This window comes from Danio rerio, chromosome 17 (assembly GCF_049306965.1).
Source record: "Danio rerio strain Tuebingen ecotype United States chromosome 17, GRCz12tu, whole genome shotgun sequence".
In the NCBI taxonomy this organism is placed as follows: domain Eukaryota; kingdom Metazoa; phylum Chordata; class Actinopteri; order Cypriniformes; family Danionidae; genus Danio; species Danio rerio.
Genome location: NC_133192.1, coordinates 58,025,517 through 58,049,466, shown reverse-complemented (window position 1 = coordinate 58,049,466; position 23,950 = coordinate 58,025,517). Strand labels below are relative to the sequence as shown.

Below are 23,950 nucleotides of genomic sequence, written 5' to 3'. Positions count from 1 at the left end.
CTATGTTAATCAATAGACCTAATCTAAAAATGTTATAAAATAATAATAAATTAGGCATGCATTAACTAATAGGCTAATGTTTCCATTACAAGGTACCACAGACGACCACAGATAACTCTAAAGGTCATCTCAGTGACTCTTCAGCTCATGGGCATTCCCACAATGCACCGCTGCCTGGTTTGGGAGGAGTGGACGCCACATGTGGAGGAAGAATTTCCTGGCACACAGCGAACACCTGAAAGCCTTCAAAGCTTCTGGGATCTCCAAGATAAAAGTTGAGTTGGGAAAAACGCCAGGACGAAGCGCCAGCAGTTCATAAGAGAAAGTGTGCCGAAAACAAACCCCAGTGTCACTCCTTAAAGCGCCAAGCCTAATAGACGCAGGCCAAGCGTTTTACACACACCAGACCACAGCGGCCCACAATACACATCCACTTCACACGCTTTCACTCGGCACGACATCCAAAAAAAAAAAAAAAAACGGAGCATTTGTTTGAGCTTCTCACTCGCATGTCTGAGAAAACGCTCTACTCGCTGTGCCAGAAGCAAGACAGTGTGTGTGTGTGTGTGTGTGTGTGTGTGTGTGTGTCTAAATCCAATGCGTTTAGCAGGCGCTCGGTGGTGGGTTACGACCGTCAGACTTTCTTTCGCACTGAGAACAAAACTTTCCCTCTACTATTTGTGGCTTTTGCTAAAGGATCACAGAAAAGAGCTTCTCCAGGTAGAAGACAAAACTATGAAAGCCTGAGAACGTCCTTGCTTTAAAAAGCTTTTGTTAAAACTATGTCTGCTTTTCGTTGTGCTTTAAATATGTTTATTTAAAAGAATACTTCTGTCAACATCCTTCCAGCAGTGAGACAATGGAAAGCTTTGTTTGAGGTCTACAGGAGTCGCTCCAACTTTGATGGAAACGCTTCTGCTGCCATCTAGTGTTCGTGCTATTTTAGTGTCCTAAAGGAGCATGTCTAGTTCAATGTTTTGAAGTTTAACACTTTATAATATGATCGTGTTAGTTCATGTAAGTTAGTTAATGAATTAACATTTGTTTTGCATTACTTAATCTTTGTTAATGTTAACTAAACAGAGACCGTTTAAGGTTAACTAAACATAAACCGTTGAGGTCAATATTATTAGCCCCCCTGTATATTTTTCCACAATATCACTTTAACAGAAAGAAGATTTTCTTTAAATACCTTTTTAATCATAATAGTTTTAAGAACTCCCCACTGATAGGAAAATAGGCATTCTAAGGGTGCGTTTACACTAGCACTTTTGGTTAATTTTCTGCCGGGCAGCACGGTGGCTCAAGTTTCTTTAGGAGACTGGGCCAGGTCCATGAATATTTTGGTCATTGAATTTTTATTTAAGAAACTGATACTAAAAAAACGAAAAACGAGCCGTTTTTTGATTTTCGTTTTAAAATTCAAAAACCAAAATTAAAATGCGAGACGTTTTTCTTTTTCATGGGGAAAAACAAATAAGCTAAATCTAATTTTTTTATTTTTGATTTCGAATAACAAAAAATAAAATCCCCAGAAAACAAAGACAGCTCATTTTTTACTCATTCACAGTGATTAAATGCTGCCACGCACAGGCTTATCTATAGGTTATTATTTTTTTAACTTAATTATGTTATAAAAGGTATTTTCTTGTGATAACAGGATTTTGTTAGGACATATTTTTCTCGTTAAAATGGCAAAAGGATGTCTCGTATAATGGCCGGTTAAAGGCTATGATATTTATTTATTGTCTGCAACACTTTTCTGAAAAGAAAGTTATAATATTGTTAAAACCATAACACTTTCACTTCCCAAACTTTGAATATGTCATAACAAAATCCCTATATCACAAGAAAATACCTTTTTATAACATAACTGAGTGGAAAAAATAATAGCCTATAGTAGCATAGTGGTCTGTGTGGAGCATATCTGATCTCGAAATACTCAAAATTTTAAAATAATAAAAAAATGGCTCGTTTTTCATTTTCAATATCCGTTTCTAAAATGAAAATTCAATGACCAAAATATACACGAATATATACCTTATAAGAGCTTTTATTCCAGCAAATTATATAATATATAAATAAATATAAATATATCTAAATATAATAAATATTTAATAAATAACACTGTCTCCAGAGGAAATAAAAGCATTATGAAAAAATTATTTTATTATTATTATTTTATTTATTTTATTTTATTTTTACTGTTAAACATCACCTGGGAAATATTTGGAAAAAGAATTTCACAGGAGGGATAATTTTTTTATTCAACATATACTTTATACATGAAGATATTACAATGCACTTGAATACTAGAAAATAAAGACAGTATATATATATATATAAAAAAAAAATACTGGCTAGCACTGTGGTCTCACAGCAAGAAGGTCCCTGGTTCGAGTCCAGGCTGGGTCAGTTGGCATTTCTGTGTGGAGTTTGCATGTTCTCCCTGGTTGGCATGGGTTTCCTTCGGGTGCTCCAGTTTCCCCCACAGACAAAACACATGAACTATAGGGGAATTGATTAACTAACTTGGCCGTAGTGTATGAGTGTGTGTGTGCATACGAATGAGTGTAAATGGGTGTTTTCCAATACTGGGTTGCAGCTAGAAGGGCATCCTCTGCGTAAATAGTTGGTGGAATAGTTCATGTGACCACTGAAATAGAGACTAAGCTAAGGAAAATGAATGATTGAATGTCCCGTTTACTGACTGTGCTTCGGCTCATTTTTAAAACTTTAAACCTAGAATGGATTTCAATATATTTCTGGCAGACTTTCAGAGGTCCCTGTTAACTTTTGCAGAGCATCAGAACAAACAACCAGTCAGATCTGCTTTTACAGATCTGCATGTATCTTCATCTAAGCAGCAACATTTCTCATCAGATGTCTCAGATGTTTAACAGTAGGAAAACAGTATTGAATTACCTGGCCAGGCCCTCTTCATACAGGTAGATGACGAGAGGGTCGTAAGAGGTCACCAGGACATACAGACGCACATCAAACTTAAAATCTGCAGACGCAAGAAATTGAATTTACAGTAAGTCACAAACAGAATAGTGAGAAACTGCTTGTGTTGGTGGTATAGACTGACCGTCAATCAGCAGAGGATTGCTGATGTACCGCGACACTAAAATATTCTCATCCAATGGGATCTGACTGATCTGAAACACACACAACACAGCAAACATTACCTTCAGTTCACTTTGGGTAATTGCGTCTTGCTTTTCAGTATGAATATCTAAACATTCATTAATCAAGATATATTTAGTTGAGAAGCTGAATAACATGAGAGATGAAGTCATGCTTTCAGAGAAATTGTATTTTACTGCAGACGATACAACGAACATTATTTAATGTGTTCCTCATGATTACATTTTTATTGTGTTTTTTTTATATAAACACAGATTTTAACACATTTCAAAAAAGTTGGAGCAGTAAAGCATTTACCACGTTGCCATTCCTTTTCTCAACACGTAAAATATGTTCAGGGACTGAAGACACCAAGTGATGAAGTGTTTCAGGTGTCATTGTGTCCCATTCCTCCCTCAAATAAGTCTTAAAGTGGGCAACAGTACAGGGTCTTCTTTGTCGCATTGAGCTTCAAAATGCGCCACACGTTCTCTATTGGAGACAGGTCAGGACTGCAGGCAGGCCAGTCCAGTACCTGTCTCCTCTTCCGCCACAGCAGGACTCTGTAATGTGTGGATTTGCATTGTCTTGTTGAAATATGCATGGCTGTCCCTGGAAAAGAAGGCAGCATATTGTACTTTTCAGCATTGCCAAGGCCACTGACATAACTCCATACCATGACAGAGTCTGGCTTTTGGACTTGTTGCTGGAAACAGTCAGGATGATCCTTTTCTTCTTTTGTCCAGAGCACACAACGTCCATTTCTCCCAAAATGTACCTGAAATACTGATTCATCTGACCACAGAACATGTTTCCACTGTGTGATGGTTCATCCCAGATGCCTCCGAGCCCAGTGAAGTCGATGGTGCTTCTGGACACTGTTAACATAGGGCTACCTTTTGGTACAGTACAGTTATAACTGCCATAGATGTAACTATGTATTGTGGTAGTTGACAAAGGTTTACTGCAGTAGTCCTGAGCTCATGTGGTGATCTGGCTTATAGATGGAGGAGGATTCTTGATGCAGCGCTGCCTGACGGTTCAGAGATTGCTCAGCTTAGGTTTGCGCCCTTGTCCTTTACAAACTAAAATTACTCCAGATTCTTTGAATCTTATTACAACGTTATTGTTGTATTGTTGTAAAAGTGGATGATGTGTGGATAATTGACAGGGCTCGTAACTAAGCAACATAACGATCTGTTAACGAGGAAGTAGTGTGTCCCAAAAGCTTGTATACTCTTCTGTTACACACTCAAAAGTATATAATTTCTTTAACAAAAAAGTAGATACTTTTAGGGCGTAGTATAAGTATGCAAATTGGGACACAGCATGAGTAAGAGCTTGATTAGCTAGTTCAGGTGTGTTTAATAGGGGTTGGAACTAAAATATGCAGGAAACCAGCCCTCCAGGTCAGAGTTTGGGCACCCCTTTTTAAGGGATTAGTATACGGTGTATACAAAATTCTAAGACACTAGCTATGTTTCCATCCCCCTATTTTTATGCGCATTTTGCATATGCACATACAAAAACGGTTAAAGTAAACGCCAAGATGTGCATACACTTTGAAAATGCGCATAACTGAGTAGGATAAACTTTTTATTCGATAAGAAAAGATGCGCACAAACTCCGATGGAAACACTTTTAAGGCACAATTTTCAGTATGCACATTAAAAAAAGGACATGTGATTGTGTGATAAGAGATCATGTGATGATGAAAATGTGTGTGAATGGACAAATCAGCAGCCTGAGCACACTGTAAACCATCTGAACTATTGTTTTGGTCATTCTAAAATGCTTCACCGTTTAAGTATTAGTGTCATTATTTTATTAATGACCTCCAGAATCAAGAGTGTCTGTGCTCCGCGTCTGCCACCTTCAAACGCCACCGAGCATTCAATGCGTGTCAGGACTGCCTTCTGAGGTGCAAGTGATTTATTAGATGAAGGAAAGACTCACGCAGCTTCTACTACTGCAGGAAATCTAGTTTTTACTGTTGATATTTAGTTAATCAGGAAATTATGATTTTGTTCACCTTGACTCGTTGGATGGAAACGCTGCTCTATTCACACGTCTTTTATGCGATAATCCAGTTCTGCGCATAAAGTTCATACGCATTTTTGGATGCAAACATAGCTCATGGTAGAGTTAATTAAGCTAGAATTTTTACCCATAGTCCCTGTTAATTTCCAACTCTGCACCCTATTTTTTTAATGACTTACATTGCTGACTAGGTAGATGCCTCGACCCCTGGAGGACGCCACTGGTTTGATGATCCATGGACCCTTGTCTTTGCTGAAGGAGTCTGCGGTTTGCATGAGGACATAAACCATGTTATTCAAGCTCAGAAGAGAAGCATTTACAGTTAAAGTCAGAATAATTAACCCCCCGGCATTATTTTTTCACCAATTTTTAAAGGTTTTTTCAACATTTTTGCACATAATAGTTTTCATAACTCATCTCTAATAACTGATTTCTTTTCTCTTTGCCATGATGACATAATATTAGACAGGATATTCTTCAAGACACTAGTATTCAGCTTAAAGTGACATGTAAATGCTTCACTAGGGTAATTAGGGTAAAGTTAGGGTAATTAGGCAAGTCACTGTATAACAGTGGTTTGTTCTGGAGACAATTCAACACTAATATTGCTGAAGGGGCGAATAATATTGACCTTAAAACAAATAAAGCTGCTTTTATTCTAGCCGAAATAAAACAAATAAGACTTTCTCCAGAAGAACAAATATTATAGGAAATACTGTGAAAAGTTCCTGAATCTGTTGAATATAATTAGGCAAATATTTAAACAAGCTAATACTTTTGACTTGAACTGTTTCTGGTTGATGCCGCTGAGCCAAACACACTCACTGCTGAATTCCTGGTACTCTGCGGGCAGCACAAACGTCTGTGGTACGATGCTGAAGTTGTGAAAGCCGTGGCTTTGCTGCATCCTCTGGATGTTTTTGTAGAGCCGGTCTTTCCGCGTGAGCTCGTACGACCTGGAAAGCGATGAGAGCGTTGACCGTAAGTGCTGAGGATGAGGTTAGCGTGTGAGATAGCGAGGGGAACATAAACTCTTGAAATAACAGCGCAGCAGCAGCACATGCTCAGTTTGATCCATTGCGCCGTTTCATCCAAACAACATCAACTCTGCCAATGAACACATGCGGTCTGCCCACTTAGAATGATGCTAGTGTGGACATTGTGTGTGTGTGTGTGACTTTAGTAACACATTATATAGCAATAAGTTATGTGGTGACACTTTACAATAAGGCTTGATTAGTTAATGTACAGTGCTTAACATGTATGAGTACACCCCACACAAATCTTTACAATATTATATCTGTGCAAATACATTTGATTGGTCAGTACAAGACAAATCTGGAGCTTATCTAACAAAATAACTTTTGATAATGGTCCAAAATGAGTACACCCAAAATTATATGTTAGGGGAAAATATTAAATAAATATCCTTTTTTTTTTTAAACAGTAAATTTCAAGAAATGTCTAAAATGTTGTTGTAATTTTGCAGTTTGTAATTAGTTTTTCCAATTTTTTGCATGCATTTAAATGTATTATCTTTCTATTTCTAAAGATGTTCGGTGACTAAAGTATTATTCTAATAAATATATCCTTTTCATTGTTTAAATGCATTAAACTATATGACATATATTAGAAATTGATAAAATTATTCATTTTCAAAATGGGGTGTACTAATTTATGTTGATCATTGTATTTACTAACATGAACTAATAATGAGCAATACATGTACAGCATTTATTAATTATAATTAACAGATCAACATTAACTAATGCATTATTAACATTTAATGCTTGTTATATATATATATATATATATATATATATATATATATATATATATATATATATATATATGTATATATATATATATATATATATATATATATATATATATATATATATATATATATATATATATATATATATATATATATATATATATATATATAATTATTATTATTTTATTAGACCCCGTTTCTTTTTTCCCCAATTTTTGTTTAATGGAGAGAAGATTTTTTTCAGCACACTTCTAATCATAATAGTTTTATTAACTGATTTCTAAAAACTGATTTATTTTCTCTTTGCCATGATGACAGTAAATAATATTAGACTAGATATTCTTCAAGACCCTTCTATACAGCTTAAAGAGACTTTTAAAGGCTTCACTAGGTGTCACAATCAACAGCGATCTCTAACCACCAGAGGTCGCTGGAAAACATTCTCACTCGCAGAACTACAAATCTGTTTGTAAATAGACTTCAACTTCATACATGCTCTTCGCCCACACACACCTGCTTCCTCATTTAGACTGATTACACTCACACCACCTGAGGATTGTCAAAGACTTATTACACACTCTACTTAAGCAGCACACTCACTCACTCCCATTGCTGAGTCTTGTTTATGTGTAGGTGACAATTCAAATGCATTTCTTTAGTCTTGCTTTCTTGTGTTTTGAACCTTGCCTTGTTTACCTTTTCGTCTTAGTCTGCTGCCTGCTTTCTGACCACTTGCCTGATCCTTTGACAACGATTCTGGACTTCCCTTGTATATCTGTTTGTACCTGTGCTGACCTTTGCTTGCCTGACTTTGAATAAACTTGCATGTGGATCCAAACGTCTGTTGTTAGTGTCACTCCCCGACGTAACACTAGGTTAATTAGGTTAACTAGGCAGGTTAGGGTAATTAGGCAAGTTATTATATACGATGGTTTGTTCTGTAGACTATCGAACAAATATATAGCTTAAAGGGGCTAATAATATTGATCTTAAAATGGTGTTTAAAAAATTATACCTGCTTTTATTTTAGCGGAAATAAAACAAATAAGACTTTCTCCATAAGAAAAAATATTATCAGGCATACTGTGAAAGTTTCCTTGCCCTGTTAAAGATAATTTAGGAAATATTTAAAAAAGAAAAAGAAATCAAAGTGGGGCGAATAATTCTGGCTTCAACTGCGCGTGTGTGTGTGTGTGTGTGTGTGTGTGTGTGTGTGTGTGTGTGTGTGTGTGTGTGTGTATATATATATATATATATATGAACACTGATACTGGAGACTCAAAGTGGATATCCATTCTGGAAAAATTATGCCATGGGAGACTGAAGGGTCCCTGATTGGTTAGATTTTTGATTTCACACCTAAATTCTTTACTACAAAAATTCAAATGAGATTCTGCTCTTTTCAAAATAGGATGATGCTACAAATGCCTGTGTGTCAGGATAGTGGCAGATACAACAAGACTAATGTCCTATGCTAATGAGGGAGAGGTCACTAGTGGGCGGGGCTTTCCCCCTCTGATGACCCGCACAAAGGGAGAATGTCAATTGAAGTGTTTCTGCACACTGTTTTAGTCAAGTCTGATTATTAACAATACAATTAATACATGTTTACCATTAGAAGCTGCTTATATTCACACACTGCAGACACACAACTCACAACCCTTATAAAACTCATTTTTGCATAATAGCTCCCTTTTAAAGAAAATGGGTACACTGAAAAAAATCCCTAGGGAAAGCTTTATCAACAACCAGCCCTAATCCTTTATATTTTCATACTTGGTGCGGTCAGAGTATAACTTATTAACAATTTAGTTAGAACAGAAAAGCATTGACAGACAAACCTGGGAAAATGGTTGACTTTCTGGAAATCCTGCAGAGAGCGCAAAAGGTAAGGCTTCAGGTGTGAGCCGGTCCACATCAGGTTAAAATCATTGCTGTTTGGGTGCACCTAGACACCAACAACATGTTCATTTAAGTTAAACAATTAATAAGTAATATAATTATAATTAATAAATAATTAAAAAGATCCTTTAAAGTTACTTATTTAGAGTCATTATCAACACTAATCATTGGAGCTTAGCCTAAAGAAGTTGAGTTGTAGCCTGTAGCCAGCTTATACAATACAATACAATCCACACAATATAATACAATACAATACAATCCACACAATACAATACAATACAATACAATACAATACAATACAATACAATACAGCATTAACATCAACTAATGCACAATGCACTTATAGTAATGTCTGCTGCTCTACCTCATGGAATCCATGATTGACCAGTATGCCACGCACAAGACGACTCTCTGTTCGCACAATCTTGAAGGCCAAGTTATATTTTTCTATATGAAAAAGAAAAGCTGCCTTAACATTCTAGCATGTAGCAAATAGCAGGTTTTATAAAAGCAGTAATCAGCTAGTCAAGCTAAATTCATAATATTGGTTACCATACTTAGCCACAGCTCACACACACATAATTTACTAGTAGTGCAACACATTCAGACACAACCGATGTAACGTATATTGGGGTCTTTCGGTTCTGTACTGCAACCAAAAGCAAAAGTCTTGTCTCCTTTCCAAGTTTTATGAACAGCAAATAATAACTTGACTTCTAGTTGATCATTTGGTGTCAGAAGTGTCTAATATGAAAGGCAAAGGCCTCTAGATGACACTTGTTTGAGCACAATAAAATATAATCATGCCTTGATTATTAATGATTTGATGAGGACAGTGCGGTCTGACTCTGCTCAGACTAAAGTGTCATCACTGAACAGAAATAATTTCCAGTATAGAATATAAAGTCCTGCTGCAGTGGAGACAGAATGAATATTGTGTCTGACTCCATCATGAGCTTGGAGGACTGCATTCATACATCTCTGACATGACTCACATCACTGATTAATAAAGTCATCTGGAATGAAGAAGAAAGCGTTCAGCAGGACTCCCAGAGCTCATCAAGAGTCTTTGTGTTCATCTTCAACGCTTCCTTCTTCATCTTACCACAGACATGCTCAATAATGTTCATGTCTGATGACTGGGCTAGCCAATCCTGGAGCACCTTGACCTTCCAATAGGTCGGGCTCCAACTGGTCTTCTCCAGTATTGGTGATGATTAGGATGCAGCAGATGATCAATCAGGAAAGTCTACCTTCTGACACTTTTCAAAACGATCAACTAGAAGTCGAGCTATTACAACTGGCATCAATAGCCCCTTTCACACAGTGATACCGGTAAATATCTGGAAAATTTCCGGAACGACTTTACCGGTATATTCAAAAAAGCGCTGTTCACACAGGCGAGGACGTTACGGAAATTTTCCGGAAAAGAGCATTCACACATCTATTCCAAAATACCGGTAAATTCTGACATCATTCACCACAAATGAGCTGTAAACGGCTGCGCTTGTATTTGTAAACATTTGACTAAATTACAAACTCTGTGGATGATCAATATTGTGAACAACTTTCGCAGGATCACTTTCTCATGTCGAGATGTTCATAATATGTGCGTGTGCAGGCGCTCATAGGCTGTTTCACAGGCACACGAACGTAAACAAACAACGGCTTATCATAAGCATCTCATCGATGATTATTTACACAGTTGGCATTAAGATGAACATATAAACGTGATCTGACTAACTTCTAGCAGCTAAATGTGTCTGGAAAAATATTCAAAGGTTTTTATTCTCACAAACCGCGCGGACGTAAATGCGTCTGACTGTTGTGATTGGCTAAAGCAGACGTCTCACGTCAGCACGTTCTAGACGTGCACGCGCTTATTACGGCAATCTTCCTTCTGCATTCACACAGCGCAACATTCCGGCAAATTGCCGGTAATGTTACAACTTCTCTTTCCGGAAAATAGCCAGAACGAATTTACCGGTATTTTCAAAAAGGACCTGTTCACACATACAAGCTTTCCGGAAAATTGCCGGCAATTTTCCGGAAAGGTCTGTATGTGTGAAAGGGGCTAATGACAAGACTTTTGTCAGGCAGTGCACACCGTAAAAACGGCTATAGTAATAAATTAATAAAGAACCACTTTGGTGGTTCAAACGGCTCAAATTATCATACGTAAAGAAACTCAGACAGTTTATAACAAAATGTCTGCATGAGTTTGACACAACACAAATCGAACAAAATAAAAGAATAATAAAATAATAAATAAAAAAATCGTTGAATATGATTAAATAAATTCCTCTGTATTATGAATAATTGGTGTCTGTATACCTCCAACAGAGCGGATGGCCACATCTTTGCTCACAATGGCTTCAGCACAGAATAGCAGCACAGGAATGCGTTTACTGACACCACTCCAGGCGATACACGGCTGTTTCCTGTCGGACAAAGAGTGTACGGATAATTCTTCTGTGGTACCAAAGTCTCTTCCAAGGAAAGTCAGTTCACCAGGGTGTTGGCAACAGGCATTCATTGCATTTAATCATCTTAATTGCACTTAATCAAATAATATTTGTAAACACAGGCCCTAAATGTGCTGTTTACATATATTCCAATTCAAGAGTTCACACTTAGCTGATGATTGATTTTAAAGCTTGTTTGGCATGCTGTCCCGGGAGAGAGCCCTGAGCTTATAAGATCCTCGAGTCTGGGGCTCGCTACTGTTTGCAAGGCGAGAGGGGAGTTTGAGCTTAGGTAGATCTTGAGAACTCCCCTGCTGTAGTAGCTAATGAACAGACAGTGATTGCTCTTAAGAGATAACTACTGACTAGGAGCATGTCTATGGTGGCGATTTGGATTAGTCAATTAACTTAAGCTGCATGTTTTTGGATGGTGGGAGGAAACTGGGGGATTCAGGGGAAGTCCACGTGAGCACGGGGAGAACGTGTTAACTCCGCACAGAAACGTCGGCTTGCTTGGTAAGGACTAGACCCAGTGACGATCTTGCTGTGAGGCAACAGTGCTAACCACTGGGCCACCGTGCCACCATCTAGGAAAGGAGGAGGAGTAGGGGTGGAAGGGGGGGATTCTTCAAAACAAAGATGGCTGTGATATGGAGCCTAGGGTATTTGTAGTAGCTTAGGAATCATCTGATTGGTGAAGCATTAATTGAATAATGTGGGACCAGCTGTGATCAATCATAAGCATGTGATCCTCTCAACATTAGTTTATAATTATATTTTACTTAACAAAGAAAACAAGTGCATGTTTCTAGCAAAACTAACATTGGATTTTTTTCTACATGTGTGTGTGTGTGTGTGTGTGTGTGTGTGTGTGTGTGTGTGTGTGTGTGTGTGTGTGTGTGTGTGTGTGTGTGTAAAACAATATAATTTACACAAAGAAATGATGGGGTTCATCTCCAAAGAAGTTGTTACTCCAGCCCGTTTAGAGCATCACTATGGCCGTTTTACGTTAGAACTAACGATGAATCTGAGATAGAGTAAGTACAGGTTTTGGGAAACACTCATCACTACATCGTTCTTTTCCCAAATGATGCATCGTACTATGTTAGTTACGCCAGTTACGTCGTTGTTTGGGAAACGCACCCCTGTCCAGTCACAATAACCCTTGTGAAGTCATCCGTCTGTGGATGTGTCTCTGCTGTAGTTTTGTGTGTAGTGGTGATGGTAAAGTCACAAGTCCTGCTCACTCGTTATCTGAACTTATTCTGTATGATCAAAAGTCTTAAAGTGGTAAAGACACTTACTCCAGCTCATCTTCAGACGATGACTTTGATTCGTCCTTCTGCTCTCTAGCGTCTGGCATCTCCGTCTGTGTGTGTCAGCTCAGCATGTGCATGACAGCTCTCTTCTCCAATCTTCTTAATGCAGCTGCAAAATAGTAAGCAGTTTACGAGGAGCTATCAAGAAATTACAGTTTCACTCTGCTTTATTGACATCCCACATATATATATATATATATATATATATATATATATATATATATATATATATATATATATATATATATATATATATATATAGTCATAACATATATTTATATACAAAATATTTTAATAATATATATTTGTAATGCACTTTGTGGGATGAAAAATAATGTAGCAACAATAATTCAAATCTTATCAGAAGCATTCCGTTAATTACAATGACAGTCAATTATGAAGGTAAAAAATCAATTAATAAAAAGATAGTACTTAAAAGAAACATATTGAACCATAATTTAATCCTTTATAATGGATAAAACTAGCCACTCATACATAATAGCAGTTCTAAAGTTTTACATTCATGAGACAAACATTCACTGCGTTGAACTGAAAGTACTTTCGGATCTTCTAGAAACATCTAGTTTCCCATTTCGCCAGTTAAAATAGATATAACATCGGACAGATGGGATTAGGACTAGAGTGTGACTGAAGAGAGTTCACTAGCTGTTAGCTAGCCGAGCTAACCAGATGCAGCCACTTGAATGTCTAACATACCATTAGATCTTCGGCCTCACAGTGCAGTTAGTTTGTTAGTAAATGTGTTATTAGTAACATACCTGGTTGTGTAATGTGAGAGCTCTTAGTGTAATTATTAACTGTTAGCTCCACTATTCACCGGTGCTAAACTCCTGACGCTTGTTACTATAACAACCAGCTGACAGCCGCTGAGATGCGCATGCGCGCAATGGGTGGTGCCTTAGTGCGCAGACGTAACATTTTAATATATATATATATTTTTAATAATGTTTACATTAAACTCCCCTCTATTTAATTATTTTACCCATAAAATAACATTTTTTAGAGCTTTGGAAATGACTGTAGTACTTTACTATTTTTTTTTTATTATTTTCACAGCTCTAACGATAGATAGTGTATGAAATATATCATCAAAAAAAGTCCAGACTTTTGAATTCATGAAATGGAATGGCTTTTTATTTACGGTGTTAAATTCTTTAAATATTTATTATTATTATCATTATTATTATTATTATTATTATTATTATTATTATTATTATTATTATTATTATTATTATTATTATTATTAATATTATTATTATTATTATTATTCAGCAGTGAAAATTAAACCACACTAAACTGAACTGAACTTCAACTCTGAAAACTGGACTGACACTGTTTCAGTTAACTAGAATTTCTGTGTTCAGCTGCTGCAACACAATCTACATCGTAAACATGAACTGAATTAAATATTATTATTATCATCATTACTATTATTATTATTATTATTATTATGCTAAATAGAACGTCTTATGCCACAAAAGATTCTGTAAATGAGAAATGTAAGTAAAAAAACAAACAATCAGGGTTCACGTTCTTTTTTGTAAAAAAAAATTGTTTCACAAGTTTGTAGCAATATTTATTTACGATACAGAATAGGAATTACATTGTCAATGAAAAAAGACACAAGAGAAAGAAAGAAAGAACATGGTAAATAAACTTGAGGGTAAGACATTTAAGAATCAATTACAGTACATAAATTAAAGTCATTACAAGATGAAATAGTTCTGTTGGCTTCCTTAGTTTTAGATAATGAAATTAAATTTAAATAATGACTGGAAAAAACTGGAAAATGTGGTTTGATATTAGTAAATTTAAATTGACAAAGAAAAAAATTAAATGTATAACAAAACAAGCATTTATCTTAGTAGCTATAACCAAAAATTATTTATTAAAAAGTAACAGAAACATCTTGCTGTATATTATCATTAATAAATGAGCCAAAATTGTACACCCCGGGTTTAAATTCTAGTTACCTTTTACCCCTTTAGACATCGTCAGATGCTTCGCGGCCAGTGATAGGTCTACATTGCGTGAGTGGGCGGGCTTTTAAAGCACACCACCCAATGGGATGGTGGCCCGAAGTGACGCTACCGTCATCCGTGGTTTCTGATTGGTTTTCATTTTAAAAGCGTGGCTGCAGTGAACCAGAAGCGGAATGAAGATTAACAAGACTCAAATCAAGAACACCGACTACTGCACTGAAGGTGAGCACAGTTCATATTTTTGACATAATTATACACACATACTTGCTGCAGCACACGTTTAAATGTATAAATGAAACTGATAGATTGTGTCGCATCTGAAAATATCTGGTTTATTGAAGCATATAACACAGATCAGCGTTTACCGTCTTCTGAACCTGTGTCATGGCAGTAATGTAACACATGTAAAAAGCTGTCAGTGCTGTTACATCTCTTTCGAAAAATAATGAGTATAATATTTATTACAATATTTATATAATATATAATATTTTAGTAATAGTAATAATTTTAGAACCACAGTTTTACTACATTTACCTTGGTAAATTAAGGTAACGTTATAGTTGGCGCATTCGTTCAGTGACACATTCCCTATGTTTTATTACCATGGTACTTTAAATATTCGGTCTGAAATTACATAAAAGAATGACTTCTAAACAACATTAGCGCTATGTAATTGACTGAACATTTTTGTACTTTATACTGTACTGTAAAAATAAAAAATAAAAATATATATATATATATATATATATATATATATATATATATATATATATATATATATATATATATATAATTTTATATATATAATTTTATTTTGTGCGATACCAGATAAATTGAACAGCTGTGTTTGGAAAGATTTCATTTAGATAGATTGGGATGATTAAATCCGTTTCTATGCAGTGCGTTTCCATAAATCCTAATGAATTACTAGCTTATATAAATACAGCAGAGCAAAGATAAAAGTGAAATAAACAGCACTTTATTGAGTCTAACAGTAATCAGGTGCAGAAATTAAACAATCAAACATAAAACAGCACAGTCATCATTGTAAAATTGTATTCATTCAATTTCTTTTTCGGCTTAGTCCCTTTATTAATCAGGGTTGCCACAGCGCAATGAACCGCCAACTTATCCAGCACATGTTGTACGCAACGGATGCCTTTTCAGCTGCAACCCATCACTGGGAAACACTCATACACTACGGACAATTTAGCGTACCCAGTTCCCCTATAGCGCATGTGTTTGGACTGTGGGGGAAACTGGAGCACAGGGAGGAAACACGGGGAGAACATGCAAACTCCACACAGAAATGCCAACTGACCCAGCCGAGGCTTGAACCAGCGACCTTCTTGCTGTGAAGCAACATTGCTTTAAAAATAATAATATCTTTATCTTTTAATCTTTGATAAATAATGTAATCCTGCAATGTGTCGGATACACTCATTGCGATATTAATGCTCAAACAATATATTGTGCAGCTCTACTTTGATAGTTGTTGGCTGCTAGTGTGATTTTCCTATTTAGAATTTGTAATGCATTTCTGAAATGATATCATCAAAGAGAAAGTCAGAATATAATACCCTAGTCCATGGTAAAACTATGGTTAAATTAGCAAAACCGTAGTTTGGCTGTGGTAAAACTGTGGTTATACAAATAGTTACTACAATTTTACTTTAAAAAAAAAACATGGTTCATTTATTGGGGTTTTATATTTGCACATTCAGACTTTCTCCTTAATAATATCATTTCAGACAAGTTTTCTTTGCAAAGTGTAAATAGTGAATAGCAGCCAATGACTGTCAAAGTGCAAAACATTGTTCACAATTGGTCAAATAAATAGTGCTGATGTTGTTTTCAAGTCATACTTACATGTGGAAAAAAGTTCTTGCTTAGAGCTTTTGTCAAAATTAAGTGAGTTTTTCCCCTTAAAACAAGCTAAATAATCTGCCAATGGGGTAAGCAAATTCAAATTATTTAAAAACAAATCATCTTATTTAAAAAAAAAAAGTGATTATTTAGCTTATTTTAAGGAAAAATGTACTTAATTTTGACACATTATTTCTAAAAACAAGACAATATTTTTTAATTTTCAAGAAAATGCTTCTTGATTTAAGACTTTTTAGATATTTTGGACTAGAAACAAAACAAAAACTCCAAGTAAGAAAAGTAGTCACTGAATGTATTGCCAATTTTCCCTCAATGGTGAGTAGATGTAAGTGAGAGATGTCTAACTGGTGTGTGTGGTGCAGGATGAGCCGCTTTCTGAACGTGTTGAGGAGCTGGCTGCTGATGGTGTCTGTGATCGCGGTGGGAAACACCGTCCAGAGCTTCAGAGATCACAGCTTTCTGTCCGAGAAACTCTACACAGGCTCTCCTGATTATGGTCAGCAGCTGCACTTCATCATCAGCACCTGACTCACCCAGAATCACCACTGCAGACATTCATTTTCCTTCAGCTTATTCCTTTAGCTATCAGGGGTCGCCACAGTGCAATGAACCGCCAACTATTCCAGCATATGTTTTACGCAGCGGATGCCCTTCCACACTGGGAAACACCCATACACACTCATTTATACACACACATACTCTACGGCCAATTTAGTTAATCAATTCCCCTATAGCTCATGTGTTTGGACTGTGAGGGAAACTGTAGCACCTGGACGAAACTAACATAGGGAGAACATGCAAACTCCACACTGAAACACCAACTGACCCAGCCGGGGCTCAAACCAGCGACCTTCTTGCTGAAAGGCCACAGTGCTAACCACTGAGCCACCGTGCCACAACAACAACAGCAGGCATTGACAACCAAAAATAATACGGAAGTCAATTACTTTTTTTCCAACATTCTTCAAATTATCTTCTTTTGTGTCCAACATGTTTAAGGTCACCTCAATGTGATTAAATAGTAAGGAGATGTTTTTTTAGGAACTATCCCTTTTAATTTAGTTCACCCAAATATGCAAATTTACTCACTATTACCTGTTGAACACAATGGTAGATATTTTGAAGAATGCTGAGAAGCGTTGACTTCCATTGTAGGAAAAACAAATACTATGGAAGTCAATGGTTACCGGTTTCCAACATTCTTTAAAATATAAATATATTATGGAAGTTGATAACTTTTTTTCCCAACATTCTTCAAATTATCCTCTTTTGTGTTCAACAGAAGATGTTTAGGGCCACTTAAATGTGAGTAAATAGTAAGGTTTTATTTTGAGGTGAACCATCCCTTTAAATGGATAGTTCACCCCAAAATATGCAGATTTACTCACTATTCCCTCTCCCTTTATGAGTTTCTTTCTTCTGTAGAACACAGGAAGATATTTTGAAGAATGCTGAGAAGCGTTGACCTCCATTGTAGGAAAAACAAATACTATGGAAGTCAATGGTTACCGGTTTCCAACATTCTTCAAAATATCTTCCTCTGTGTTCAACAGAAGAAAGAAACTCAAACAGGTTTGGAACAAGTAAAGGATGAGAAAATGGTGACAGAATTGTGGGTGAACTCTCCCTTTACTCATTATTTACTCTCCCTTTATGGGTTCCATTGTGTTCAACAAATGAAAGGAAGATATTTTGAAGAATGCTGAAAAGAGTTGACTTCCACTGTTGGAGAAACAAATACTATGGAAGTCAATGGTTACCGGTGTCCAACATTCTTCAAAATATCTTCCCCTGAGTTCAACAGAAGACACTCAAACAGGTTTGGAACAGGTAAAGGATGAGTAAATGGTGACAGAATTGTGGGTGAACTCTCCCTTTACTCACCATTTCCTCTCCCTTTATGAGTTTCTTTCTTCTGTAGAACACAGGAAGATATTTTGAAGAATGCTGAGAAGCGTTGACCTCCATTGTAGGAAAAACAAATACTATGGAAGTCAATGGTTACCGGTTTCCAACATTCCTCAAAATATCTTCCTCTGTTTTCAACAGAAGACACTTAAACAGGTTTGGAACAAGTAAGGGATGAGTAAATGTTGACGGAATTGTGTGAACTCTCCCTTTACTCACCATTTCCTCTCCCTTTATGAGTTTCTTCTGTTGAAATCAAAGGAAGATATTTTGAAGAATGCTGAAAAGCGTTGACTTCCTTTGTAGGAGAAACAAATACTATGGAAGTCAATGGTTACCGGTTTCCAACATTCTTTAAAATATCTTCTTCTGTGTTCAACAGAAGAAAGAAACACAAACAGATTTGGAACAAGTAAATGGTGACAGAATTGTGGGTGAACTCTCCCTTTACTCACCATTTCCTCTCCCTTTATGAGTTTCTTCTGTTGAGCACAAAGGAAGATATTTTGAAGAATGCTGAAAAGAGTTGACTTCCATTGTAGGAGAAACAAATACTATGGAAGTCAATGGTTACCGGTGTCCAACATTCTTCAAAATATCTTCCCCTGAGTTCAACAGAAGACACTCAAACAGGTTTGGAACAAGTAAAGGATGAGTAAATGGTGACAGAATTGTGGGTGAGCTCTCTCTTTAATATATTCCATAGTGACTCTGTTTAGTAGTGGTTGTTAATTATAAGTTTAATGCAGCTGGTAAATAATGGTAAATAATGCAGCTGCATGTGCTGATGTTTTATTGTTTAGTAAACGGTCTTCAGGCCAGAACCTTCGGCATCTGGACGCTCCTGTCCTCCATCATCCGCTGTGCCTGTGCCATAGACATTCAGAACAGAACGTAAGGGTGTGTGTGTGTGTGTGTGTGTGTGTGCATAAGTATGTATGTGTGTGTTTATGAAAGTGTGAATGTGTATATCTCTATGTGTGTGAGTGTGTGATTGGAGTGTGTATCTGCATGAGTGTGAGTGTGTATATTTGTTTGTGAGTGTGTTTATCTGTGCGTAAGCATGTGCGTAAGCATGAGCTGTTGTGTGAATGTGTGCATCTGTGTATGCAAGTTTGTGTGTGTGTACATGTGTATCTGTGTGCATACATGTGTGAGTGTGTATCTGAATGCAAGTGTGTATGTGTATGTCTGTGTGCAGGTTTGTGTGTGAGTGTGCGTGCATGTGTGAGTGTGTATCAGTAAGTGTGATTGTGTGTGTGTGTGTGTGTGTGTGTGTGTGTGTGTGTGTGTGTGTGTGTATCTGTATATGAATGTTTGTGAATGAGTGTGTGTGTGTGTTTCTGTTCGTGAGTGTGTATGTGAAATGCAAGTGTGTATAAGTGTGTGCATGTTTGTGAGAGTGTGTGTATGTGTCGGAGTGTATCTCTGTGTGTGCATGTTTGTGTATGTGTATGTGTGTGCGTATAGTTACTGAACTAGCCTCTTTCTCTCTCCTGTCTCAGGCTTTATCACATCACCCTGTGGACGTTTGTTCTGGCTCTGGGCCACTTCCTGTCTGAAGCGTTCATCTACAGAACCGCTCCTCTGACCATTGGAGTGATGGCTCCTCTGATTGTAGCAGGTCGGTGATGATGACGATGATGAAGATGTGGAGATTCAGTCTTCTAGTTCATCTGCTGACTGTTGCTTTAAATGCAAATGAGATTGTGCTGTTTTCAGAAGAGGGCGGAGCTATAAACACCTACGTGTCAGCATAGTGATTCAAAACTAATGGCTAAAGGGCGGCGGCTTCTCACTAAGGGCTGTTTATGCAAATGAGCAAGAGATGGTCACTAGTGGGCGGGTCTTTTCCCCCTCTGATGACATCATACAAAGGGAGAATGTTAATCACAGTGTTTCTGCAGACTGTTTCAGTCAAGTCTGATTATAACCAATAGGATTAATACATGTTTACCATGGTTATATTCACACACCGCCGACACACAACTGTGCTTAAACCCCTTATAAAAGTGATTTCTGCATAATAGGTGGCCTTTAATGTCACTAAGTAAATGTTTTGTTCACAATACATCCTAAAAAGAAAACAGTGACCATGTTTGTGTTTCAGGTTTCTCCATCGTGGCGATGCTGATTGGCTTCCAGTGTATCGTTGAGCCTCAGGAAGCATCAGGAGCCCGACAGAAGAAGAGAAATTAAACTAAACATCCCTCTCTGAGGGCGGCACTGTGACTTCAGAGCAAGAGGGTCACTGATTCAAGTCCCAGCTGGGTCAGTTGGCATTTCTGTGTGGAGTTTGCATGTTCTCCCCGAGTTAGTGTTGGTTTTCTCCGGCTGCTCCGGTTTCCCCAACAGTCCAAACACATGCGCTATAGGGGAATTGATTAATTAAATTGGCCATAGTGTATGAGTGTGTGTGTGAATGAGTGTGTATGGGTGTTTTCCAGGTTTGGGTTGCAGCTGGAAGGGCGTCCGCTGGAATAGTTGGGGAACATAAGCTGAATTCAAATGAATCTGATCTGAGGTCTCCGAAACATCCTCTTGACAGCGCTGAAAGTGGTCTAATATGAGCTTTGAGCTTCTCTTGTCATTATTTTAATAGTGCAGCGATGAAAACAATAATTGGTTAAATGATAGCTATGAGTCTTTACAGTGGTACGAATGCAGACTTGGGCTCTCGAGCTCTGCACTGAAAACCCTAATAAGTTGACTGAACTAAACTGAATTAACTTGTTGCCTCTATTTATTGAGTAATGGAGTTTCCCAAAACTTGCATATTTAAGTTCATTTAACTTGCCGGTTTTGTAGACTATAGTTAAATTGTTAGTACTAAGTTTGGTGAACTGAACAATTTATATATGAAAAAATGGACTATGAAAAAATTATTAAATGCATTTTGAACAAAAAATAAGTAGCATTTATTCACAATATGATGAATAATTATTCCTGAAGCCATTTGTTTTCTGATTATAAAAAGACCTTGCACTTAAAAGGTTGCACATATTAGAATTTTACAGTCAAGACTACATTTGTGAAAATTGCCCGTTTTTTTAAAAAAGATTATGATTTTGAGCTCACTACACTTAAAATCTTAAGTTTATGCATTTTCTTGGTAAATAAGTAAAATTAACTCATTTTAAAGTGATAGGACCAAAATGCTAAATTTTAAGTTATGTTCAGTCAACTTTACTTAATCGTCTAAGTAAAGACAACATTAGGGTTTACAGTGTGGAAATGTAGTCTAAATGTATTTATCCTCGTTTACATAATGAATGTCAAGCAGAAGCCGTTAAATGAGAACATATTGTTTATTACTGCTGGTCATTTCACTGTTGAACACAAGAGGAGATATTTAGAAGAATGCTGAAGACCTGTAACTACTGACTAACCATAGTTTAATGACACTGTTATGAATGTTCAATAGTGACTATCATGCACAACACACATGCTCACAGACTGCATTGTATCCTTTGACTGAATTATATTAGATATTTTTTGTATTATTCAATGTGAGATTTAATTTACTCCATCAAATTCTAGATTATCTACAAGATCAGTGGTTTATACAGCACACACATGGTCTTGCATAGGCAGTAGCTACAAAACGGCTACAGAAGAACGTTCTGCTAACGTTATGAACATGTTATGCTCTCTGAACAATCTTGTCAACTATTTTTGTGGTGATGCCAAGTTTGCCAATAGTAAAGGAACAAGCTGTTTTCTCATCTTGCCAAGATTATAAGACATCTAAATATGTTTAAGCAGCAACATTTAAAAAAACTAAACAATGTTTGAGAAATATTTAGTGATGGGTAACACTTCAGTTTAAGTACCAACTCACACTGTTCATACTGGCTTTATTACCTGTCTATAATTACGATATTGGCTGTTTATTAGCATTTATAAAGTATGATCTTATTCAACACCCCTAATCCTACTCAATGTCTAATCCCAACTACTACCTTAAAGGAATAGTTCATCTAAAACTGACACCTCTTTTGTGTTTCGAGCCTTTATGCGTTTCTTTCCTCCGCACAAAAGAGGATATTTTGAAAAATGTTGAAAATCTGTAACCATTGACTGCTGTAGTATTTGTTTTTCCTGCTGTGGAGGTCAGGTTTACATCTTTTTCCAAAATACCTTCATTAGTGTTCAACAGAAACTCTTAAAGGTTTAAAACCACTTGAGGGAGAGTAAATGTGCACATTTGGGTGAACCATCCCTTTAATAACTATTAATAAGAAGCAAACTAGGAATGATGCTGCGGTCGGTCACACTAGAGTTTGAACATGCAAAATTCTGACCTGTGGCTCTGTGAAAAGGGGCGGGATTAAACAAGATGATTAGACATTAAAAAAGCAAGCGATTGGTCTATATTTAAAATTTCTGTCCAGAGAGGTCATGCTTTGATCTTCAATTGGTCTTATGCAATCATGTGATGCGATGTCGCAGGTCAGACTTCACCAAGCTTGAACTTTCCAGTGCAGCGAACTGTGAAACTTGTCGCACGAGCTTGCGTTTCCAGTCTACCGAATTGGCATGGGTATGAATGGAAGTCTATGGTGAGAAAAGTCCAGTGCGACCGCGGCTTCACAATGACTAGGAATCATAGGTATTTTTTATTCATGGAGAGAATTGAACCTCAAACTGAAGTGTGACCACATGATGTTTTAAAAACATAACTGGTCCCACTTTATATTAAGTGTCCTTAACCACTATGTACTTGCATCAAAAAATAAATACAATGTACTTACTGTGTTCATAAAGTATTTGAGAGCACTTGTGGTGCTCTTGAGTTGGGATAGAGGTTGGGTTATGGACAGGTTTGGTGGCATGGGTAGGTTTAAGGGTGGGTTAAGGTGTAGGGAATGGTAAGCAGTGTATTTACAAATGTAATTACAGAAGTTAATTACAGATGTAATTACATGTATTTAATCAAGCATAAGTACACAGTAAATACATGTATTTACACAATAAGTACATTGTAACAAACTATTAATTCCTGTGTAAGTATGTATTAGTTACGGCCACTTAATATAAAGTGGGACCACATAACTAAAGAGCAGATATCTAATAGCAAACGTTCTATGAATGTTCCTAGAAGAACGTTTGTTTGCTAGTTAAACTCGAAGACCTAACAAATGAAGGAAAACAGCAGTGCTAAAAATCCTCGCTGTACTCCCTTCCAAAGTTGCTGAATTTGCTTTAATTCTTGATATTATAAGCCATAAATGAACAAAGCTCAATAAATGATTATTTGTGATGTCGTTAGTAAATCATCCAGTGAAGCGGTTTCAGCAGTATGTCCTGTACAGATTTGAATATTTTCATTAAATGTTTTGTAATTTACAATAATTTCATTAAATCAGTTGGTTTTGGATCAGAAAGAGTCCATCAGTGGTGCATTTTACACACACACAAACAGAATTGCATGTGTGGTTTATAAGGACTCTCCATAGGTGTAATGTATTTTATACTGTTTAAAAAAAAAAGAAATATATATATATATATATATATATA

The 23,950-nt window shown here is 36.5% G+C and overlaps 2 protein-coding genes across 11 annotated transcripts in view; one reads left to right on the top strand and one right to left on the bottom strand.

Moving 5' to 3' along the window:
• ttll5 (tubulin tyrosine ligase-like family, member 5) overlaps positions 1-13,514 on the bottom strand; it is a 121,718-nt gene extending 108,204 nt beyond the window's left edge. For all 9 annotated transcript variants that reach the window (XR_012392880.1, XR_012392881.1, XR_011007083.2 and 6 more), the window contains exons 1-9: positions 13,412-13,514; positions 12,618-12,741; positions 11,183-11,289; positions 9,213-9,295; positions 8,788-8,894; positions 5,995-6,125; positions 5,349-5,431; positions 3,092-3,161; positions 2,926-3,010 (exon numbers count right to left, since the gene is read on the bottom strand). Coding sequence is in view for 2 of the 9 variants with exons in the window: in XM_017351877.4 (XP_017207366.3) it covers positions 2,926-3,010; positions 3,092-3,161; positions 5,349-5,431; positions 5,995-6,125; positions 8,788-8,894; positions 9,213-9,295; positions 11,183-11,289; positions 12,618-12,676 (725 nt within the window). In the remaining 7 variants the exon portion in view is untranslated. The remainder of the gene's footprint in view (positions 1-2,925; positions 3,011-3,091; positions 3,162-5,348; positions 5,432-5,994; positions 6,126-8,787; positions 8,895-9,212; positions 9,296-11,182; positions 11,290-12,617; positions 12,742-13,411) is intronic.
• Positions 13,515-14,799: 1,285 nt separating this feature from the next.
• On the top strand, positions 14,800-23,817 carry erg28 (ergosterol biosynthesis 28 homolog). 2 transcript variants are annotated; one of them, XR_012392946.1, is made up of 6 exons: positions 14,800-14,857; positions 16,885-17,018; positions 19,234-19,324; positions 19,936-20,054; positions 20,541-20,701; positions 20,878-23,817. XR_012392946.1 is itself a non-coding variant. In XM_073927705.1 (5 exons), the coding sequence occupies exons 2-5, from the start codon at positions 16,886-16,888 to the stop codon at positions 20,627-20,629; spliced, it is 432 nt and encodes a 143-aa protein (XP_073783806.1). In that variant the 5' UTR covers positions 14,800-14,857; position 16,885; the 3' UTR covers positions 20,630-23,817. The 2 variants fall into 2 exon arrangements, 1 of the variants encoding a protein (XP_073783806.1); XM_073927705.1 differs by having other exon boundaries at positions 20,541-23,817.
• The last annotated feature ends 133 nt before the right edge of the window (positions 23,818-23,950 follow it).